General features: G+C 32.7%; 2 protein-coding genes across 2 annotated transcripts; one reads left to right on the forward strand and one right to left on the reverse strand.

Moving 5' to 3' along the window:
- Positions 1-4,435: 4,435 nt before the first annotated feature.
- LOC146896806 (protein XRI1-like) lies at positions 4,436-9,759 on the forward strand. Its single transcript, XM_085738274.1, has 9 exons — positions 4,436-4,701; positions 5,467-5,522; positions 5,603-5,731; positions 6,178-6,317; positions 7,967-8,030; positions 8,142-8,238; positions 8,318-8,358; positions 8,462-8,545; positions 9,019-9,759. Exons 1-9 carry the CDS (start codon positions 4,679-4,681, stop codon positions 9,285-9,287), a joined length of 903 nt encoding a protein of 300 aa, XP_085594400.1. The 5' UTR covers positions 4,436-4,678; the 3' UTR covers positions 9,288-9,759.
- On the reverse strand, positions 9,739-17,287 carry LOC146896807 (G-type lectin S-receptor-like serine/threonine-protein kinase At1g11300). The gene is made up of 7 exons (XM_085738273.1): positions 15,874-17,287; positions 15,496-15,624; positions 12,540-12,691; positions 12,246-12,456; positions 11,666-11,906; positions 11,407-11,557; positions 9,739-11,014 (listed from the first exon to the last, which is right to left on the reverse strand). The coding sequence occupies exons 1-7, from the start codon at positions 17,153-17,155 to the stop codon at positions 10,706-10,708; spliced, it is 2,475 nt and encodes an 824-aa protein (XP_085594399.1). The 5' UTR covers positions 17,156-17,287; the 3' UTR covers positions 9,739-10,705.
- Positions 17,288-17,509: the final 222 nt, after the last annotated feature.

The raw sequence follows: 17,509 nt of genomic DNA on the forward strand, positions 1-17,509 counted from the left end.
TGTATTTTTCCCCGTGCAATAAAAAAGATTTAAGAATAAAATCAATGTATTTCTTATTTCTTTTAGCTCGCAAAAATTCACTTTCCAGAGACCCCTACCCACCTTAAATTCCTTTGTAGGGCAGCCATTGATCAATATCGATGTCTAATTGTGCTAACACATTCATAATCCATCCCCTCCACTTAGAAGGAAAACCCTTCTCCACCATAACGATCGAAGATATCCCACAACACAATCATAAGTCTTCTCAAAATCCACTTTTAACAAGATAAGCTCCTTATTACTTTTCCCACCATCTCATTATAATTATAAATAGAAATATCATCCACAATTCAAAAGAAACAAAATAAAGAATATGAAATTGAAAAGAATTTTATATATATATATATATATATAGACACACACACACACACCATACATGTACTTTTTTTTTTAACAAGGCAAAATGTGGTATATTAAACACCACGAAAAGCACCTCCTCGCCGCAAGGAGTGTCGAGCGTAAACAAAGAGTTCAAATACATAAAACAAATAACCGGCGTCCATTAAAGAATAGGGCGTTGATAAAAAGGAAACAAAACAATACAGTTAACCACCGCCCAAATAATCAAAGGGACGTTGCCACCAACCAAAGAAACTCAAGAGAAACATTTGCAAAGCATTACGCTTCACCACCACAAAGACAAATATTTAACCTTATTAAGAAACCGAGACATCAACTTCTCCTTATGATTGAAAACCCCGTCATTTTGCTCTTGCCAGATAACCCACACACAAGTAAACCAAATTAAATACAAAATAGATTGTCTCGCTTTCGAACCCCCGTCAACATATCATAGTGATCGAAGTGGTCCGAAATAGAACAATGGTCTACTAAAGAGAACCCCAACCAACCACAAACCAAATACCAAAACGAGTCAAATAAACTACAATGAAAGAACAAGTGATTAGACAACCCATCTCGCCACTCCATGCTACGCAAAAGTGATCTTGAGTTATTATTATAACATTCTCAATCAATCATAATTATCAAATCACTAATAATATTTAATTTTTATCATAAAGTATTCATTATAACAAATCATGCATATTATTGACAACGTAATTTTTTAACATAAAAAATACATTAAAAATAAATTAATTGAAAATCAAATTTCAATTTTATGGCATGCGAATCAAAATCAAATCAATGTTTTTTATCTTCTTTTGCTTTCATCCTTAAGAAATACGGGTTTCCCAATAAAGGATTTGCAAAAAGAATAATTGACCAGATTCCATCAATAAAAAGAAGTTACTCCTAATTGCACTGATCACAGTCTTCGAGATCCTCCGTATCCGTAGTACCCAAACCTGATAGGATTTAGGAAATTAGGAGTATCTCTCAACCGAGAAAAATACAAAATACAGTATGATTCATACTCCGTCCGTATACAGAAGATCCATGAATTTATTCATTTCAAAATAATTTGTGACACACAAATGAAAAGTTTACCCTTTGAGCTAAAAAAAGAAGTAGTTCACCAATTTAACTACAAAAATTAAAATTAAATAGATTGAAAACCCCTTATATATATTTATTGTAAATTCATGTTATAGATATGAAATATGCCTAAAACTCTTACAACATAGACCAACTGTACGTTGGTAAGACTCTTTCCATTTCACTTCTTTATAAATTTATCAATATACACATATTTTAACTTTTTTTTGTTGAAGTTAAATTAAACCATCAAACTTGACATCGAACATAATCGAACATAAGACCTTAAAATAAACATGCTTCAAGCAAACACTACCAGATCAACTCAAATAAGTTAATTTTAACCGGTTATTATACAATGATAATGACAAAAATCACTAAGAGCCTGTTTGGAACACTTTTTTAGTTTCCAAAACTAAAAAACCCAAAACACTTTTCAAAAATTATATTTTAAAAATAGGTAATCAAACAAGTTTTTAACTTTTTAATTTTTAAAAATTAAAAAAGTGTTTTTAAAAAGTGTTTCAAACAGGCCCTAAATGTTTCAATTATATTTGTTTCCACTTCAAGCATACGTCATTGCATTTATAAGGTATTTTCCACATTGAGTTGAATAGTGTAAGTGTTGTTTATAAATTATAACTAATCTCTGTTTTCAAGTGATGCGAGACCTTTTGTGTTTTAGAATATTAGTCCCTTGGTCAAGGCTACACCTTTAAAAAATCTTTTGCCCATTGTACAAGGCTTAGATTTTGTTTCCTACTACGTCTATGTTTTGAGCTCAAATCCGCATCACTATTTTCCGATGTATACATAAAGATATTTTAAAAATAAATGTTTTTTTAGGGGTAAAAAATTAACATTATAACGTAGAGTAGATGGATAACAATGAGATATAAGTCCTTAGTAATAAACAAATAATGAAATATATAAGTCGGTATCTCAAAACATATTTAATTATTTTATTTAAGCAACAAATTAACTAACTAAAAACAAAAAGATTTCCTCAAAACAAAAAGAAACAAACAAAAAAAGGATAGTGTGACGAAACACGAGTAACGGAAAGAAGAAGTGGGTCTCCCAAAATAAAATCGTGCGCGCATTCTTCCATTCTCCCCTACATTTTCTCATTTTTATTTTCCTTTGTTTTTTTCTCCCTTATTCCTCTTTTTTTTTTAACAAACAAAAATGGATTATATTAACACAACTATAGCAATCCTCTCAAAGCACAAGATGTACCGATAAGACTACTAAAACGAAACAATCCGTACACAAATAATACAACAAGTGGCTAACCAATGCCTAAACAGACAAAGGATTCGATAACCACAACTGATCACCAAACCTAAATACAACCCCGTTGGCTTTCGCCCACCACAATGAATGATATTTCACTTTATTTAATAATTGAGCTATGGAACTTTCTTTTGCTTAAAGAGCCTCGTTATTTCTTTCATTCCATATAACCCACATCGTAAGTAACCAAATAAGTCGAAGAAATGATCTCCTTGCTTTCAAACCACCCGTGTAATATGAAAAATGAGCACCATGATTTAAAATATCACAATGATCGACACCATCAAAGCCTATCCAAGCCCTCACTAAAGACCATAAAGAACCAAAAAATCCGCAAGACAAAAATAAATGGCGAGCATCTTCCACAAGACCACACCCCGATACACACAAGCACTCCTCGGAATCCAATACACCACGATATACTAGATTAGACTTTGTTGGAAGACGATCTCTAATCAACCGCCAAGCAAAGATTGACACCTTAAGCGGAACCTCGTTTGTGCCAAACCAAATCATCACAATGTCTATCCCGCCGCAATTCCCGATTAGTAAGCATAGCATACGCACCACGAACCGTATACCCTTATTCCTCTTCATTAAAATCAAATAACTCTTAAATGAAAAACACAAATATAATATAAAATTCCCTTCTTCCTCTTCATTGCAATCAAATAATTCTTAAATGAAAAACACAAATACAAAAAACCACAAAAAATCAAGTGTTTTTTTAGACGAAGTGATAAATGTCATTTAAAATAAATTTCACATGAACCATCAACTAGATATTATGAATAATAAATTCAGGGTTGTCATGAGAAGTGATAATGATTAGATGCATGGTTCAATGTTTTTGCATTATGGGTTTGTTATGTTGCGTGAAATTCAATAAAAGTGCTGAAATTGTTTTCATGTAAGATTAACTTAACTATCAGTAATGTTACATTATTTACATAAGGTCAAGTTCAAACTTCATATTATCCACTTATTCACTAAGAATTACCAGACAACTTGACCAAAACTATTAAAATTGTTAAACACACATCGGCTCTGTTTGGTAAACCCAAGAAAAGAGCTTTTAGCTCTTAGCTTTTAGCTTATAAGCTCATTTGACAAAAAAAGCTCGTTTGGTAACACTTTAGCTCCGTTTGGTACAACGAGCTTATAGCTTATTTCAGAGCTTATAAGCTATTTTTCGAAGCTACTTCAAGTAGCTTTTGAGCTTATAGCTTTTAGCTTCTCATTTTTTCTTCCATATTTACCCTTATTATTCAAAGCAAAAGCTATCATCTAATTTTACCAAACACTTCAACTAGCTTATCAAAAAGCTATCACTAGCTTATCACCTATCGCCTAATTTTACCAAACAGAGCCATCATGATCGGGGTTCAAATGCAACTCTTTTTTTTTTTTATGTCAAGTAGCCTAGTGGCTAGAACAATTAAATGTGGAGAAGTGGAATGTCCGAAGTTCGAACCCGACTCTTACCTATAATATACAATATCCCTACCAACTTAGATAAGCCTCACAGAATCGAATCCAACTCTTTTATTATTGATATATACACATTTTCAATAATTATTGTATTTTCCTTCATCTATTAAAAAAGAAGTTTTAGAAAATGTTGACTAAAATATTGATACATGAGATAGACACATAGCAGAAAGAGAGAGCACACACATATACACATCTCCAGCAACGAAACGGAGTGATGTAGCAAAACCGATCTCTATATATATAACGGTTACTTTTCTTCCTTTTTTTCTTTCTCTTCTTCTATTCTTATAAGAACAAACAAAAACCATTATAATAAAAAATTAAATTAAAATTAAATAATTTCTCATCGTCATTGACTTGAGAAGAAACACTTGCTCTTGGTTACTTTGCTGTTGCTGCTTCTCAATTCATGGATTCTAACAACAAGCACAAGTATATCCTTCTCACTCTCTCACTCTTTTTTCTTTTAATTTTTTTATTTTTATTTTTTGAATTTTTTTGATGTAATTTTTGTGTTTGATTTGTTTTGCAAATGCTGTTTTTATGTGTTTTAATTTCTGGGTTTGATTCTGTTTGACAAATAATTAATGGGTTTTCCTTCATTTTCTGGATTTAATGTTGTTTTGTTTTTAGGGTCTTGATTCTTAATGTTGTTTTGTGCATTTAATCAAATGTTGGAAAATTGTTGTAGTTGATTCGGTAGTTTTGATTTGTTCTAGAAATGTTTGATTTGGTTGTTGTTCATTTATGCCCCTTTTTGCCCTTTTGTTCTTTTCTCTTTTTCTTTATTTTTCCTTTTCCTTTTCCTTTTATCCCATTTTTGCTATAATTTCTAATGTAGAATCTGATTGTTCAGTCTTATGCTTCATGTTGTTGATTTTTGTTTTGTTTATGATGTTGATTGTGATTGTGGTGTTACAAATGTTGTTTGAGTACTTTAGTTTGTGTTGCTACCTGTTATGGATCTTCTAGATAGGTTGTTAGTAATGTGATTCTTTTGTGTTTCCAATCACTTGCCAATGCTGCATCACAACGAAGGTGTGTCTGGTGTCCGACACGGCACCCCCACAATTATTCAATTATGTCATTTTCTCAAATTATTATCGGTGTTGACGTGTCGGTGTTGTGTTTGTGTTTGTGCATTGTAGCAACTATGCCATTTACTTGTATGTTGATGTTCTATGATATGGTTTCTAGGGAGACATGGAATTGGCCCAGAGAGGATTATGGTCTTCAGAAGACGTCAAACTTCGGTAAGTTCTTCGCATGACTTTAAGTGCACTGTTCTATTATACCTAAAGTAGTGTTTGAGAAAATTTGTTATTCGTAACAGAAATTTCGGAGGAGATGTGGACTGACGTGCCTCAAAATGGAGAGGATCTTTCCTACATGTTTGATGGTGAAACTGAAACTACCCCAGTTAAAGCATGTGGTGATTTGGCATATAATGTCAACAATGGGGGTAAGAATCTTTGGAATTCAATTTTTGTTCACATTGTATTTCAATATATACACAATTTATAAAAGTCTTAGTCCTGTTGACATTAAGATAAGTCAGTTCTTTGGAATACCGTAAGATATATACCGTAAGATAAGTCAGTTCTTTGGAATACAATTTTTGTTCACATTGTATTTCGATATATGTAACCTAATAAATTTAATCCTTTTCCTTTTTAGTCCTGTTAAATGGCTGCGCGATAAGTACCCGAATTTGAACAAATCACTATTGTTCTGCGATAAGTAGTTACCACAAAATGTCGTCAAATAACGCCACTATAGCATTGTTGTGTAGCGAAAATTGAACAAATTGCTATTTTCCGTGATCTGTGATTGACAACAGTGTTCCTTTTATTATTATTATTATCATTATTAAATAACCTCTTCTAATGCAAAAATTGTGGATTTCAGATTCAAACTATCTAGCCAAGGAACTAGAGGAAGGTAGGGAGACTTCCCAAGCCAAGAGGCGGCGGATGCTACAGTTCAACGATGAAGACATGGACCAATCTCTTTGCAACATGGAGATGTCATCACCATGCTTTAAAAATGTCAGTGTTTGTTATTTTTTCAGGATTATCTTTTCAAACATATAGCATGTTTGGTGGTTATTACAATATCAAGAAGACTTAATAAGTGCAGATTTCTTCTTAATGGTGCTAAACTGCAATTATGTGAATATATTGCCTTGAGTAAATTACAATAAATGTAGATATTATGTTTTTGATTAGGAAGAGAAATGCATAATGTCTTTCAATGCATAAATAGTGTTGTCAAATCTCCGCAATGGCATTATGATGTGGCAGATTCCGTGCCAGCTGCCATAGGCCACAACGTCTGTCCTATCCTCTGCAGGCCGCAATCAAAATGGATTTCCTGCCTTTTTCTGTGAAAGGCACGGTGCCTGTAGGCGGGTTGAGGAAAGGCAAGGATGAGAATACACAGGGAGATAAGGATGAGAGAAAATACATCAAAGGGAGAGATAGAGATAAAGACAGTTGACTTTCCAGCAAAAATGGTTGGGGATCATTCCATTGTAGGAATGTCAGTTTCCACCAATATATGGGGATCCTCGTGCCCTGTTTGGAGCCCCGCAGACAGAGATTTTTTTCATGGGGACGGGGAGAAAAATCCCACACTGCAGGGATGGCGATCATACACCCCTCACCCGATAAAATTACAATAAAATCCTTATAAATATGTGTTTGTTATATTATAAATATATTTTTGTAGTTTTAAATCTGTACTATTGTTGTCAAGTTAAAAAATTGCCGAGTAATCCAAATTTTTTGTAAAACCCCTTTTAACATACATTTAAATTAACGATTATTTTAGTTATATATTTTTCGTTCCAAATTTATTGTGTTTTAGTCAGTTATGTACTATTTTTTATGAATCATGGAGTCCTCGTGGAGATCTACAGGGATAAGGAGAGAGTACTCCCAACCCCCGCCTTGCCCCGCTGACATCCCTATTCTTCAAGCCACCATGCCACATAGCCATGATTATGTGCTGATTTTTGGCTTGCTACTATAATATGCCATCCACAGTTGATAATATTGGTCACAGCTCATAAGTTAACATTGCTATCTGTGTTCTTTGTCTTGTCTTTTCTGATGTTAGACTTGATAACCATTGTTAGACTGATGATGATTTTGCCTTTTACCACCTTTTATTGATTCAACTCAGAAGTGAGGCCTTTTCATTAATCCATTACAACATGATGGCGTGATATAGAACACCGTTTACTTCAGACATTTGGGATGACAGATACTCCTATGTCGAACTAGAGTTTGTTGACTAGGTTGTTTTGTCGAAATCTTGTTATCTTCTATATAAACATAATTTATTAATGATATTGTAGTAGTATCACTTCTTTTCTCGAGTCCTTTTTGTGGTCACGACTTTACATGTCACTCAACAGCTGGAAGTCTCTGTCTTTAGTTCGATCAACAAAATTGGTCCTTCTCTTATGTTGAAGTCATAATTAAGACAATAATTTATCTATAATGTTGTTGATATAGTACCGGTATTACTTATTTTCTTGAGTCCTTTTTGTGGTCATGAGTGTGTTGTCACTCAACAGCGGGAAGTCTCTGTCTTTAGTTCGACCTACAAAGTGGGTTCTTCTCTTAATTAAGACAATACTTTTTCTATGAAGTTGTGGATTTGTCTTGATTTATTAGTGTTATGTATATAGGGGAAGGACGACTCAATTAAGGAAATTTTTCCGGAAGTGTCACAATGGATGTCTGGGGCACCAGGTTTGCCTTTTACAGGACTTCGCCTTTTGTCTATTTATTTTTTTCCTTCGGAGATAGATTCCCTAATTAACTTGGATATTTATTTCTGATCCTTTCCAAATTGTTACATAGAATATACATTGGAAAATGTTCCTGACCTTGAAGCAACTGAAGAGTGGCTTGCTGAATACTTAAATGATACTGAGATGCAATTCAGTCCTGATGATTTGTATGCTTCTCTCCACCGCTGAATTTTTTCTTTATGGTTTATTTACACAATAATCTGACATTTTTGTTATTTGAATCAGGAATTTTTCAGGAGCAGATGATGTGCATATTGATGTTGCAGGTATATGACATTGTTTTCTACAAACTTCTCTACCAATATTGCCATTCTTGACTGTTTCCTCTGTGGATTGAATTTTATTCAAAAAAGTTTCTTCCTCCTGCAGAGTTATGCAACATCACACCATCGCATCAACAAAACGTGGTTCCGCAGCCTGTTACTCGAACCCCTAAAAATATTGTCTTCAAAGGTTTGTCATTGTCTTTAATAGAGTCCCTCTTCAGTTTTAGTTCTACCAAGTAACCACTTTTCAGATTTATTTCTACCAAGTAACCATGCAATTTATGTTGCAATGCTGTCACAAGATGTGAGAAGCAAGACTATCAATAGCTTATGGTATTTTCGAGTCATATCTGAAAGCAATCGATAAGAATTATCGTGCATATTTATCTTGGAAATGAATCCCCATCATGGATCTTGGTTCATTATGATGAAATCTCAATATATTATGATAAATCGCAACTTCTCCCTGAACATCATGTAGCTGGCCACTTTTTATTTTTATCAACTTGTCCCTGAATCAGCTAATGTTTTTGCACTTGTTTTTTTTCTCTTCCATAAAGCGCCATATTTTAATTGATCTTATGTACCTTGGAATTCAGAACTTTTTTACGAAATTTGTTGACATGAAAGCAAATTCAGACTTATTTTTTTCATGTATAGGTAGGAAATCTTTTATAAGGACACCCACAAAGTTGGCTTCTACCGTTGCCTATCCATTTACCTTCATTAAACCAAGTGGTGCCCATGGAGACATAACTCTGAAGGAAATCAATCAGCGCATACGAACTCCTTCAAAATCAGCGCAAAGCAGTGACGATTCATCTGCTTGCCCTATATCAGCCTTCTCAGGAAAGCCTGTGGTTGGTAAAACAAAAATCCGCACTGAAGGTGGAAAAGGCAGCATCACAATTATGAGAACTAAAGGCTAAGTGCATGTTTTGAATCACGGTGATTTTGACAAAATCACAATGCCAGATTCACCAGGATTCCAAACATGCACTATTTTAGTGAGTTGTTGTCTGGTACGAAGTACTAACTTTTGTCTCACAAAGTCACCTTTTAATATGTTGGTTGCTTCATTTTGTGAAGATGCTGATACTGGAACTTTTTATTATTTCTCCTTATTTCCGTCCGTAAATTACACCACCTTAGTGTTTGTTTCCTAGTTGGGTCTAGATATTAATTTAGCTGTTCTTTTGGGGGCACATGATTTTGTTAAGTCTGTGATGAGAATCTTAATATTTATATTAAGCTCTTTAGTCCTCACAACACCCCATGGCTTCTATAGTCTATATGACAATTTTACTAAGCTTGCGCTTAGCTTTTGTAATTGAAACATACGAATCAATTTGGCTCTATTGCATGTTTTGCAACCATAAATTTCTGAAAGAGTTGTATGCATATCTGTGTTCTTTTATTCTTCTTTTGTATATATTGTTGCTTGAAACGTAAATAAAAAAATGTAATGTTGAATGTGGGAGTAAAATGGATGGAAGAGCTTAAGATTTTATTTTTCATTAGCCAAATGATATCAATATCCTATGTTTTTTTTCTTGTTATGGTGTCATGACATACAATCAATGGCAAGAGCCATAAGTGCATAACCTTATTTGGTAATAAGGGCATAACCTTATTGGTAGATATCAGTGTTTGGATTCAAATTAACTTTAAAGTTGATCCATTTCAAACTGAACTAAATTTATGTGTGAAGAAGTGTTTAGTTCCCTTTGAAAAGAAAAATAGGTCTTGAATTTTTTTAACTTCCAATAACTTTGATTATTTTTTTATTCAATTAAACGTTTGCTTGGTTTTGCGTCAAATGTGCAATGCAAGTTTCAATTTCGCGAGTGTTTTTCAACACCATATCCAAATGCTAACATCTAAATGAATTTCAATGCTTGCGACTGTATATTCAACAAGTCATTTGTTGAATATACATTGGAACTTAATCCGGATTAAGTTCTCTCGAGTATTAGTGATGAAAAAAGTTGGGACGGGAACTTACATAAAAGATGGCTAATCAAGTTCTTATGCGAAAATTACTAGTTACCGGTAATTGGTAAAGTAGGTGGTTGCTTTGAACTAATAACGTTAGTTATAGAACAATGTCATATACTACGTATTCAAGAGAAATTTACGACATAGATAAACTATAGATGCATTATGTTTATTTAGGTTGATTACAATTTAGCAGCCACAACAATCAGGGCAATACAAGAAGTTTTCTTCCAAAATTAGTAAATAGAAAATAAATTTGTTTATTGACAAAACTGAGTAAACTATGATCAAATAATAGTATTTTTTTCTTCACAATGGTAATGGTAATATTGATACCATTGCATATTATTTACCTTCCTGTGACATCACTCAAAGTTACATTGTTGTTTGAGTTAAATTGATGCCTTTTTTGAGAAAATTCTGTCCTTCGAAAATTTTGCTTGTGAACAAATGCAACTTTACCTGGAGGTGGAAGATGTCTGATCTCATTTATGAGCATCAAAACTACAGTTGATACACTTGGTCTTTCTTTTGGAAGTTCTTGCACACAAAGAAGTCCTATGTGTATGCACCTAAGCATGCTGCTCTCGAAAGATGCATCCCATATCTCTGGATCTATTAGTGATATAATGTTTTCTTCTAACCATAGCTTCCATGCCTGGTAAAAAAACAAAATGATAATAAAATCATTACTAATAATATTGAGATTCTTTCTAAATTCGCTTCCAAGAGTCTTTATTATTGGTTAAAATTTACGTAAGTTCTTCGATTTTGAAGCACATAGAAAATGTGACCCACATAGAATAGTGGAATCCACACAAATTTTTAACAACAATAAGTGTTGAGACCGTGTTGCTAACACTCTCATTCATTATGTTAGATATCAAGGAAAATGCATTCTGGCTTCAAAGAATTCGCCTTTTTTGATGAATAAATGGAAACATTATTTTATTCATTTATGGCAAGGTTTTTTTTATGTTTGGTCTCAACCAAGAACGATCAATATAAACCAATTATCTTGTAATAAAGACATTGAGTATATAAACTTACAAAGCCTACAAGGCTAAGAGAATCCTCGCTGTGATAAAAGCTCGTATTTCTTCGCCCACTGACAATCTCTAGCAATAAAACCCCAAAGCTATAGACATCTGATTTCTCAGAGAAAAGCCCCTCCATTGCATATTCAGGTGGCATATAACCACTGCATTTAAAGCATATATGTTATAATAACACGAGTAATGATTACACAATTCATTTGTAGCATTAATAATCCCAACAATATAATGTTCAATGAGATAGGATTACTTACTAAGTTCCGACAACCCTTTTTGTGTTAGCTTCATCACCTTCTCCACCTTTAACAATTCTAGCTAACCCAAAGTCTGATATCTTTGGAATCATGTCTCCATCAAGTAAGACATTGCTTGCTTTTAAATCTCTATGTATAATCTTAAGTCTTGAGTCTCTATGAAGATACATTATACCTCGAGCTATTCCTTCAACTATGTTCGACCGCTTTCTCCAATCTAAATTTTTCTTTTGTAATGGATCTTAAAAAACATAAACAATACATTAATGTGATGACAAATTGGGTGCTTTAAGAACATTGAAATGGATGAAACACACTAACAAGATGTTTGGATATACAACATAATCATGGATTTATAAGCCATCGAATACACAATATGAAAAACAACTTATGTCACCAAGTTATATGAATGAGTTTTTGAAAATTAAGTAACGTAGCTTAAGCTAATTTATAGGCTCTTTCAAATATTTAATAAGTTTATTTCGCATATCAAAAAAATTCACTAATTATTTTAGGCTAAAACTAATTGAGCTAACAATTTAATTTGAGGTTAGAATACAAATGAGGGAAAATAACTAACCAAAGATAAAGATATCCAAACTTTTATTTGGCATGAACTCATAAACCAACATTTGCTCTCCCCTTTCAACACAACAACCAAGAAGTCTTACAAGATTGCGATGTTGAAGTTTAGAAATTACTACTACTTCGTTCATGAATTCTTCTATTCCTTGTCCTGATGCCTTTGAGAGTCTTTTCACGGCAATTTCTTGACCATCTTCCATGACTCCCTAGATAGTGTGAAAAATATTTTAAGATTGGATTTATGATATATAATACAAAAAGTGTCATACAAAATCTTAGACAAAATCACCTTGTATACTGGGCCAAAACCTCCCTTCCCAAGCATATTATTAAAATGAAAACTGTTTGTGGCAGTTTCAAGCTTTTCAAAATCATATAGTGGTAGCTCATCCAGTTTCATTTGTTTATGTTCTCTGGTAATCATATTTTGAGGTAGTCTTCCTGAAATGAATTTTTTCAATGTTAAGAAGGGTATATATAGTCAACATCAAAGAAATTCCAAATTTACAAAAACATAATTTTTTTTTAATATAAAAAGTAGGGTTAATAGTGTTTTACCCCCTGTAATATAGGTCATTTTCGGTTTTACCCCTGTAAAATATTTTTTTTTAATTTCATCCTTGTAATTTGAAGATTTTTGGTTTTGGACCTTCATGAATTTTGACCGTACAAAATCGAAGATATGGCAGTAAACCAAAATTTGCTCAAATTAACAGAGCGTAAACCGAAATTTGCTCAAATTACAAGGGGGTAAACCTAAATTTGCTCAAATTACAGGGGTGAAATTTTCCGTGAAGGTCCAAAACCAAAAAATCTTCAAATTACATGGATGAAATTTAAAAAATATTTTACGGGGGGAAAACCGGAAATGACCTATATTACAAGGGGGTAAAGCACTATTAACCCTAAAAAGTATGTATATGCTTCATCCTTGTATGTTATTTCACCAAACAAGTCAACACCTCCCACTACTATATATAAACATTTACTATGACTTTGAGCTGGATTTTTCATTACCTACTATTTTATCTTTTAATAATATTATTTTAAATTTTAATTAAAAAATTAAATCTTATTAAAATAGGAAAATCACACTACATTAGAACAATATTATCTATTCTTTATAATTCCAATTATACCCTTAAACAAATTTTCCTATAATAATGTTATATTGTTGGTGGTATTAAAAAAGATAAGGATTTATATTATATTTGTTCAATTATTGTTGTCATTGAAAAATATAAACATGATTTTTTAGGTTTGTTATAATTTAAAAGTCACAAATATTTATACTTATAATTTTAATAAAATCAAATTTTCAAATAAAACACAGTTCATTTTGCAAAAAATAAAATATAAAATACCGTTCATAATTTACATGCGTTAGCCCAATAAAAAGAGCGAGAAAAAGAACACGTGAGTGTCGGTCTTTTCAATAGTTATAAACAAAGGAGGTTATCCTAAAAAATAAAATAAAGGAGGTTATAACACCCCAAAATTTGAGTTCTTAGAATTTTAGTGAAGGCAGTGTAGGCCCTAGGTTTGTATATTGACTCTTGGAAGCTTTAGAATTTGTAATTATAGAAGGTTAAAAAGTTATAGGTTTTCTTAATTTGGGAGGGATAAAAAAGGGTTAATAGTGCTTTATCCCCTGTAATATAGGTCATTTTCGGTTTAAAATATATTTTTTGGATTTCATCCTTGTAATTTGAAGATTTTTGGTTTTGGACCTTCATGAATTTTGACAAGACAAAATCCTAGATATGGCAGGGGTAAACCGAAATTTGCTCAAATTAACAGGGGTAAACCGAATTTTTTTCAAATTACAAGGGGTGTAAACCTAAATTTTCTCAAATTACAGGGGGTGAAATTTTTCATGAAGGTCCAAAACCAAAAAATCTTCAAATTTCAAGGATGAAATTCAAAAAAAATATTTTACAAGGGGGAAAATCGAAAATGACGTATATTACAAGGGGTAAAACGCTATTAACCCAAAAAAAAAAAAATCATATTTTGAAGTAGTGCATGCATGGGCAAATTTGTGAACTTGCATACATAAGTTTTCAGATGCATTCTCTCAAATTTCTCTCCATGAAATTCTGTCCCACAAACCCTAATTTTGATTACATCTTTTTCTCTCATGAAAAGCCACCAAGAAGTCATTGATCCTTGTTAAGCAGTGATCATGAATAGTCTCTTTGAAGTCACGAGTTATCGTTATAACCTCAATTTGACTGTTGTTGTTGTTCTTCAAGGTACGATTCTCTCTTTACATGATTTCAAGTTTCCTTTTCAACTTCCTTAAAAAAAAAAGGTTCCCTTTTCAATTGATATTTCTCATCCTATTTAGTTTTTTGACATTTTGCTTGAAGATTCTACCTTATGTTGGGTCAAAAATGGGATTAAGGGTTAAGTCCTATGTTCTTCATATTTAATTATTGTGTTGTTCTTGTAATTAAATTGGTAAATATTTGTTATCCTAGGAGTGTACTAAGTTGTCTAGCAATGGAGCCACCTATTTCACTACTCAAACTAAGGTAATGATTGAGTTAACTAATCTTAAAACATAGGTCCTGTGTATATAAGACGAACAAGAATGTCTCATTTCTCTATTTTGTTTGGGGAAAAGCTATGAAACGGAGACACTCTTTGGATTAGACGTGTTTCGGCGTTCAACACATGTTATGTTCGACACCGACACAACACCGAAACATATAATTACACCGAATTATGTGATTTTCGTAAATTATTAATGGTGTCAACATATCGGTATCTGTGTCGGTATCGATATCTATCGGTGTCCGTGTCGTGTCCGGTATCTCGTGTTTGTGCTTCATGAGGCAAAACCAATTGCCCAGATCTAGTAAGAGATTTAAATTTGTACATGGTAAACTAATTATTAAGCTTAGCTTTATATTACTCATGTACAAAGTTAAAATATTACCTAAAACCTTTCGTGGTAATTGTAACTATGATAAATGAGTATTGTCCTTAACTCCATTTTCATTGACCTATGTTCCATTAAAGGCAATGAAAGGCCAAATAATTGTGGATTTTCAAGCTATCTCTTCTAACACATTCTCCTTTTATAATTCATGTAAGATCAAATTGGAGAGATAGTTCATTTTTTGAAAATGGCATTACACCCTCCAATAAATGTCATTCACTTTTATTTTCTCCCTTTTCTATTGTGATCAAACCAATGCATGCAAGAATTTTTACTATCTCTTCTAACACATACGTACCTTTATGCCTAGCAGAACATTTCCTCCATAAAAGATAAGCACATATAACCAAGATAAGTGCTCCTATCACCCCAGCAATTACAATGATTAAAAAACTCTTTCTGTGTCCTTTTTCCTTTTTAACAGCAACTGTATATGATACAAATTATTAGAATAAGTAATAGCTTAAACAAATTAATACATTTTACATTTTTAGTAATTGAAACAAAAAGAATGTTTGTCCATGAGATCTTAACTCGGCGGTAAAAGTTTAATGCGTAACTTAAAGTGACGGTGTTCAAATGTATGAAACAGTTGTAAAATAGTTAGTAGTCTCGCTGTTTGTAATAAAAAAAATTAACAAAAGGCTCTTTAAAAGAAAGAGAGAAAAGCTGATACCAAGTTCTGCGCCCGGCACTCGAATGAAGAGATCAACTCCACCATAAGGAAATTTCTGCAAATCAATTAACTCTCCAGTCCAATACATACAAAATATAGAAGGATCATATGCATATGCCAAACAAGAACAATTTGCCAAACAATCTTCTCCACACATATCTATATCAGCAGTTGATCTCTCAGCAAAATCAGGAACTTTCATATTATGATACACCTTAAATCCATCTTGTTTCACTAGATTTGATCCATTCTTCACCATCTCACACTTCAAGTTCAATCCCTCTTTCCTCACACAACCATTGGTCCAATTTCCTAAACTCCATTCCACAGAATTCTTTGGCTCAAACCCATCAAAACAACTACAAATTGGCCCAATAGAATTATCACAGTTACCAAATGGCCCACATTTGCCATAAAAATCACACTCATTTTGATCAACCTCAAATCTAAGAAGTTCCTTTTTATTCATATACTCAACCAACTTAAGTGTTCCATGTGGTGTCAATGAGAGAATTCCAAACATAGTTTTGTCGGCGAAATTGTAAGTAATATAAGTAGTTCCATCATTGTCTTGATCAAAACGCCAACCGTGTAAATACTTGGTTAACATACTTGGTGTTCCGAGAAAAACCAGTCCATTCCATGGACCAGTTCTCCAATGAATTTTCTTATCATACCAAATGAAAACTTCTGGTGCATCCAATCTTTCAAGACTGGCTGAATAATGTCCTGAAGAAGGATCATTTTCACTTTTTCTTGATACAAAGGATATTTTCTTACCTGTTACTTGGTTGGCTTCAATTCTCATTGTTGGCACAGCTGCATCGGCAGGGTGTGTGAAACTATCCCAGATTGTTGCTCCAGAATTGATGTCTCTTAGAATCAAGTTCCCTGCATCATCAAGTTTAGCTGTTGAATTTGTTGAAGTTGAAATGTTTGTTGACCAAATGATGATACCATTTGGTTTGTTCAATATTACAAGATTTCCATCTTTGTGAATTGTGACAATTCCATTTGAATCTTTGAGTGGTTGATCTCTGTTTGCAATCCATATGTTGTTGGTCTCATTGATGTACCAAATTCCTAAGTAACGGTTGGTTGAATTCAATGGGCTGAAAAATCCTAGCTTGAAGTTTGTGTTGTTTGAGGTTATTGTCTCTTGGTCTTTGAGTGATTTTGATGATGTAATGGCGTTATTGGTAGAACTATAGCATGAATAAAATGTGCAAAATATGAGGAATGTAATGAATAAGTCATTTGTATTATGACTTAGAAAAGCCATTAATGTGTAACAAAATTGTTTAGACAATGATGATTTTTTAGGAATACTAGAACTTAGTTTGGTTTGATGAGTTTGTAATTTGTAACATATTCCTATTCAAACTATATCATGTGGATTGTGGAAGATGTTTTGTATAGCTTCTGGACATCTATTTTTGCATAAATAAAAACAAAAGAACCAATTAAGAAGTCAACTCGTGACAATTACAAGGATTGTTGCTAGGGGTGTTGGGGGATCGATTTGGTTAATTTTATTTATTTATTTTTTGTTGAGAAGATTTGGGGTGATTTTTTGGTAAAAGTTTATTTGATTCAAAGATTAAGTTAACATGCAGTTTGGTTTAGTTTTTTTTTT

The sequence above is a fragment of the Medicago sativa genome, chromosome 8 (assembly GCF_051527215.1).
Source record: "Medicago sativa cultivar Bolivia chromosome 8, Bolivia_mono, whole genome shotgun sequence".
Lineage (NCBI taxonomy): Eukaryota > Viridiplantae > Streptophyta > Magnoliopsida > Fabales > Fabaceae > Medicago > Medicago sativa.

Coding starts and splice junctions, on each gene's coding strand:
- LOC146896806 (XM_085738274.1), top strand. CDS start 4,679: ATGGATTCTAACAACAAGCACAA. Junction 5,523..5,602: donor TCAGAAGACGTCAAACTTCG/GTAAGTTCTTCG, acceptor TATTCGTAACAG/AAATTTCGGAGGAGATGTGG. Junction 8,239..8,317: donor CAATTCAGTCCTGATGATTT/GTATGCTTCTCT, acceptor TATTTGAATCAG/GAATTTTTCAGGAGCAGATG.
- LOC146896807 (XM_085738273.1), bottom strand. CDS start 17,155: ATGGCTTTTCTAAGTCATAATACAAATGACTTATTCATTACATTCCTC. Junction 12,692..15,495: donor ATGTTCTGCTAGGCATAAAG/GTACGTATGTGT, acceptor AATTCATTTCAG/GAAGACTACCTCAAAATATG. Junction 11,558..11,665: donor AAAAGGGTTGTCGGAACTTA/GTAAGTAATCCT, acceptor CTTTAAATGCAG/TGGTTATATGCCACCTGAAT.